At 40.4% G+C, this 6596-nt stretch overlaps 1 protein-coding gene across 2 annotated transcripts in view; it reads left to right on the plus strand.

The window, feature by feature from the left end:
- Positions 1 to 944: 944 nt before the first annotated feature.
- The window catches only part of LOC117542915 (transcription factor 4-like), a 52528-nt gene continuing 46876 nt past the window's right edge, over positions 945 to 6596 (plus strand). Inside the window, exon 1 of one of the 2 annotated variants that reach the window (XM_034210793.1) lies at positions 945 to 1069. In XM_034210793.1, coding sequence (XP_034066684.1) covers positions 977 to 1069 — 93 coding nt within the window. In that variant the 5' untranslated portion in view covers positions 945 to 976. Of the gene's footprint in view, positions 1292 to 6596 lie in introns of both variants that reach the window. The other variant, XM_034210794.1, reaches the window with a different exon arrangement.

Consider the following 6596-nt stretch of genomic DNA (forward strand, 5'->3'; position numbering starts at 1 on the left):
CCATCTTAGCTTTTGGCTCGGTTTAGGTGCCTGCCGGCGTGTTGCCTTAGCAACGGGGTCCCTGCGACCCAGCATTGTGGTGACGTCGGCCGTGTTGTACGGCTTCAACTTTCTGAGTCCTACAAATCTGAATCAAATGCCACGGCAGCCATCTTAGACCAGGGGGTATATGGTGAATACACGCAAGACCCATCTACCTACTAACATCATATTTCACCACAACACAGTCAGACTTGTTGACAATATAAACTTCCAAAGGCTTATTTGTCTTCTCTTTCCCCCCATCTGTCAGTGTTTTACAGCAGAGTTACTTGTTTACTGCAGCTCAGCGGGCCGGATGCCCTGTGTATTCAAGGTGACGCTAACGTGTTCGGCTCATGACCTTCATCATGACTGTATGTGTCATCAGTTTAATTTATTTACACAGTGATTATTTATTTATGAAGCTTCATTTGGGAGAACCGGTTGAGTGTGGACGACTGCCAAGTTGCAAAAGATCAAACAGAAAAAGTCCATACATTTTTTAGGGAAAAATATATAACTGCCTAACCATTCATTTATACAGATTATATTGTGATCAAAATGTAGGAGTCATTTTTAAATCAGATAAATAAAAACAGAAATGACAAAAAATAATCTTTTAAAACTATCATTGTTTTGCTATTTGAAAAGTTAAAAAAAACATTTCTAAATATCTATCCAACATTTTTAATCGTTCAAGATGTGTGCGAGCAGTTTACTCATACACACTTACACACAACTACAGACACACACACACACACGCCTCCTACACTCTTGTTCTCACCCTGACAGCTTGGCTGCCGCAGAGAGCAGAGGTCTCATTGGCCGCTTGCCCTGCAACGGGTGTTTTGATTGGCTGTCGGGCCGGCTGCCACCATGCCATCTGAGAGAACACGTTTGTATTTGTGTGTGTGACGAGTGTATGTGTCATGGTGGCAACAAACAACCAATCATAATGCTCGCCGCTCTCCTTATCTGCCTCTCATTGTGGTTTTTTGGGGAATTTTCTTCTTCTTCTACATCTTTTTCACATGATGAATACCAGCAGGTGATTTTTCTTTGGATTTATTTGCCTTTGTAGTTATAAATCCTGGCTCCGGTTCTTAGAACAGTGGCTCACAAACTGGGGGTCGTAGTCCTCAAAGAGGTCACGAGGGCTCAAGATGAAGGCAAAAATACTTTTTTATGTGAACGATTAAATGAATGCCTTTGAAATCGGTCTAATCAATCAGTCTGGAAAGGACGTTGGTTGAACTGCTCAAACAGCTAAGTAAGCATTGCTTTGTTTATTGTGGACCCACTGGATTACCAATTTTCTTTCTGTAGATGTTTTAATACCTCATCAAAGAAGATAATGTTTTCAGTTTGGCATGATGGTTTCCTTGTCTGTTTTTGAGCAGGCTAACGGAAAATGGATTTTCTTAGTGGAAGAGTGTAGCATGGACCAAGGAAGAACCCATAACATGATCCAAATCACTAACAGATACTTCTATTACTTTTCACCTATAGAAACATTGACCTTGTAATCCCCAGTAAACTACACAGGAAAAGTCAAATATGGGCTGATTCACTTTGTTAGATTTGCTAGATTTTCAAAAATTGGAAGACATGATCAGGGTTCAAGGGTCAGTTCTCTGTAAGTCATTGTTTGCGATTCAAATGAGGGTGGAACTGGATTATGTAACGCCTGATATTTGGACTGTTAAAGGCAAAAGAAAATAATAAAAATCCAAATAATAGGCCAGATACATAGAAGCGTTCTCTATCCTTTCCATCTCCACTCAAAGTTCAAAATAATTTCAACTTGAACCTTGCCGTCAATCTTTTGGTGTGCAACCAAGTCTATAGCGCCCTTGAGCAAAACAGTAACGGGTAATGTAGAATTTCCACGATCTTCATAAATACAGTGGATTCATTTTGTCGGACAGTGTGTGTGTGTGTGTGTGTGTGTGTGTGTGTGTGTGTGTGTGTGTGTGTGTGTGTGTGTGTGTGTGTGTGAGAATCTTTGACGGGCTCCCACACAAATATTCTCTCTCTCTGTCGCACTGAAAGTTTGAGAGTCTTGTTAATTACTACATCAATTCATTATTTATAAAGCACTTAATGAGCTGTCAGACAGCCAACTGGCTCAACACCAACTCTTTACCTCTGCCGGGTGTTTTCTCTTGTCGCCTCTCTTCTTCTTGTCTAACTTCCTGTTGTCTCCTGCTACAAAGAACAATCTTTCTTACTCTCTTTATTTATTTATCAGTCGCTTTCAGTGCATGGTGTAGGTTCGAATTAGTGATCAACCCAGCCTCTGGTTTTCCATTGTGTCTGCAATACGCTGGATCTTCATCAGCTTCAGGGGTTTAAACCTTTGACCTCAAACATCACAACACAACGAAAGTGGCAGAAGGACAGAGTACACAACTCTCCTTTGGGACACACATTATTTTGTGTTCGTCCTCCTCAGTTTCAAGAACAATAGGAAAAGACATATTGGATAAAAAGATTGTTTGGGTATAAAAATCTTTAGATCCAGATTTCTCAATGTGCTTGCATATTTGTGTGTTTACGAGTGTGTTTCGAAGGTAACGCTCGGGTCAACTCCAATTTCCATATCTTTGAGCTCAAAAACAACAATATTCAAGCAGAAATCCCAAATAACCGACAACTATTTCATCTTCTGAATTAGGGGTGTAACGGTTCACAGAAGTCACGGTTCGGTTCATACCTCGGTTTGGGGGTCACGGTTCGGTACGGGTTCGGTACAACAAGGAAAAGCAAAAAAAAGTCCCAAATGCATAATTTTTTTTGCTGTTATTTATTTTTAACAGTAGTGCAAGTTTTGGTATGAAAATAAGGAACTCTAACATTTTGAATCATTAACTGTATTACACAGTTAAAAACAAACCACAGTAACAGTAACACTCAGATGGCCATATTATTGATAATGGCTGATGTCAAACAAAAAGGTACCAGCATACCGCACCGCTATCGAACAACGCCGACACACCGTCCTCGTCCGATCCACAACTCGCACCCCATCATTGTTGTAGTCCACAGGGAACCCGAAATGTTCCCACACACCTGATTTAAAAGAAGCAGGTGGGTCTTCTAGCTCCTGTGTGTTGTGTGAACTCGCCATAGATACTAACTTTTCTTCTTGTGTTCGTTTTGTTTTGTTTTGTTCTTGTTCTTCATTTGTTATTTACGGGCGGCTGGCTTTTAGGCGCAATACCGCCCCCTGGATTATATATAGTGTAATATTGCCCTGAGTGACAGACTTTTTTCCCACTCGTAAAAAAAGGCGTATTCGCCGTGTGACTGCATGTGCCGAACCGTGACGTCCGAACCGTGACGGTACGGGACGAATACGGATACCGTTACACCCCTATTCTGAATACATACTGTATCTTGAAGGAAGTAGAAAACGAAATATTGGATATTGTTGTTTTGCTGCATTTAGCATTGGTTGCTAATTTAGTTGACCCACAACTTCTGTTCCTAAGTCATTTGTTTTGTTGATGTAAATTAAAATAAAGAACATTAGGATCAAGTTGTAAGGAGCTTTTTGTGCTTCTTTTTTTGTGCTTGCTCATAACCAGTCCTCACTGTGTTGTTTTTGTGTGTGTTTTCCCGCGTATTTGCCTGTTCGGCGTGTCAGGAGTGACTCTGTTGGGGCGGTTCTCTCGCTAACGATCGCTGGCAGTCGGCAGCATGTGGCAGTAATTAAATCAAAGGATATTGGTGAAAAGAAGAAGGGGGATGGTGGAATGGTGACTTTGCCAGAAGAAGCATTTAAAAAAAGTGCTGGTGGTTGAAAGGAAAATGGGAGGCTAATAAAACGAGTGTGGAAGAGACTCGTAAAGAACCGTCACCTGTGGAGATTTTTTTTTGTTCTCTGGCCTGAAAATCTGCACACAATTACACACCCACACACACGTATCACACACACTACGTGAACACACACTACGTGAACACACACTTGTGACGGTTCTCACGTGTGTCGACACACACCGCCTTGTTACTCACTTGCACAGATGGGGAAAGCATACAGACACACACACACACACACTGACACACATTGAGGTGGGAATCTGCATGAACACATGTAACGTTTAAAATAGATTTGGAATAATAATAGCTTTTTCTATAAATTCAAAAGGGGCAGATACATGTATTATTTTTATTTATTTTGTGTATTATATATAAAAGCAACAATGTCAGAAAATTAAGTTTGAATCGTAAGAAAAAAATTCAACTTTTTCTTTGATTTATAATAAATTTGACTTACAATATTGAAATGACTTAAAGTTATTGATCCCTCAGTTCTCTGAAAAGCTGCAGTGCGATTCATTATTTCCTTCCTCTGATGGGTATTTCTCCTCACAGACAGACACACACACACACACACACATGCACTAACTCAGTCCCAGACCTTTGGCTATTTCCTGTGTCAGGGGGGATATTATGAAGCCACATTATGTCCACTATGAGCCTCCATATTTCTCCATCACTGAATATATCCTGTGTGTGTGTGTGTGTGTGTGTGTGTGTGTGTGTGTGTGTGTGTGTGTGTGTGTGTGTGTGTGTGTGTGTGTGTGTGTGTGTGTGTGTGTGTGTGATGAGAACAGCCTACTCAATTTCCTGGGAAAGGAGATATAAAAGGCTGCAACACACACACACACACACACACACACACACACACACACACACACACACACACACACACACACACACACACACACACACACACACACACACACACACACACACACACACACACACACACACACACACACACACACACAGGGCCACACTGTTATATCATGTCTCTCCACACACTTGAATTCTGGTTCTAAGTAGAAGTCCTGCTTGTTCTCTCTAAATTGACCAGGTCATAGCAAAGTGTGTGTTTTTGCTCCTTGCTTGTTTTAGGTTCAGATGAGTCGAAACAGTCTTTGAAAATATCTTTCTGTTGGTTCTTAAAATGCTCAAATAAGAAGCCAGAAAGCCCAGTGTTGCCATTTACTCACAGCCTGACTCCTGGCGTTTGCTTTTGCCCCCACCTTCTCTGACTTGTGAGGTCATGGCAGAAAAATGGCAAATAAGAACGAGATGGACACAGTTCTAAAGGTTTTTATAATGCCAGTACAGAAATTATAACTTTGTAATGCAGCTTTGATCAACTACTATACTTCCTGTAAATCATGCTGAAGGATTTAAGTGAATGTAAAAAACAATTCCGCCTGATTATCATGTTCAGAACAATAAATATTCCCAAGTGAAATAACTGAAAGTGGGGTTAATGGAGAGCTCAAGGGAAAGAAAAGAAAACTCAAATTAGTACAATTATGTGAAATGCACCATGAAGATACAAACTCAGAAAAGCAATTATATTTTATTAAACCAAACCATGTTAAGTGCGTTGTAGATTTTATTACATATTCTTCTATATTATTTTTATTTTGTATTTAATGTAATGGAACTTAATTTAATTGTATGTATTACGTATCTTAAATGTTGAGTTGGCCATCTAATAGAATGGACAGAACATGTTCAATTCTGACCAGCTGATATACACACACACACTACTCACACAATGTGTTGTTAGCACACTCACACACACTCTGCTCTGAGATACATGTGAAGGCCCTACAGTTCCTCGTGTCATTAGTGGTGAGGGAGAGCGCTGCCTTCACTGGCTGTCTAACTCTTTGATGTTGTGGCTCCTGGCGAGACCAGACGCCATCTTGAATTCATTTAGCGGCCGCAGAGTAAACACTAACTCAACTGCTCCGTCTGCTTCTTCTTCTCTGGTTTTTCTGCTTCTTTACTTTACTTTGTTTTCCTGATTTGTTTATTTGTCTTTAATTAGCAGTTTCACTTTTTTCTGCCTTCAATTTTTCTTCAATTCTATTTTTGATTCATTTATATTGTTGTTTTAAATAATGAATACACAGTCTGCTGCCGGAGAGAGGACAGGAAAGGAAACAGGAGAGTAGGTAACGAGAGAATAGGAGGGAAGGGAACAGGAGAGGAGAGAAGAGGAGGAAGCAAGGTGGAAACTTAATCAGGAGAGGGTAGAAGACAATTACAGGCAAGGAAGTAGGAAGGAGGTAAGGATAGTAGAGACTGAGCCAGGAAGAAGAGAAGGAGAGAGGAAATGAGAGGAGAGAAAGGAAGAAAAAAGGAAATAATAGGAAAGGAAAGAAAGACACATTGGAGGAAAAATGGAAAAAAAGCAGAGGAGACAACAGGAGAGGAGACAAGTAAAGCAGGATAGGATGTAGGAGGTGAAAAATTAAAAGAGAAGGAAACAACAGGAGAGAAGTAAAGAGCAAAAACAAGACAGGTGAGGAGATGAGGAAAGAAACGGGAGGAGGATACATGAGAGGAAAGGAGGAAACAAGAGAGAGGAGAGGAGGAAGGAGGTGAGTTGAGGAGGAACGAGAAGAGGTGGAAATAAAAAAAGTGGATGAATGAATCATTCGTTAAAATAATTGTAAACTTAATTTGATGAATGAGAGCAAGACAAACAAACAGGTGTGTGTGTGTGTGTGTGTGTGTGTGTGTGTGTGTGTGTGTGT

This window comes from Gymnodraco acuticeps, unplaced genomic scaffold (genome assembly GCF_902827175.1).
Source record: "Gymnodraco acuticeps unplaced genomic scaffold, fGymAcu1.1, whole genome shotgun sequence".
NCBI classification, from domain to species: Eukaryota; Metazoa; Chordata; class Actinopteri; order Perciformes; family Bathydraconidae; genus Gymnodraco; species Gymnodraco acuticeps.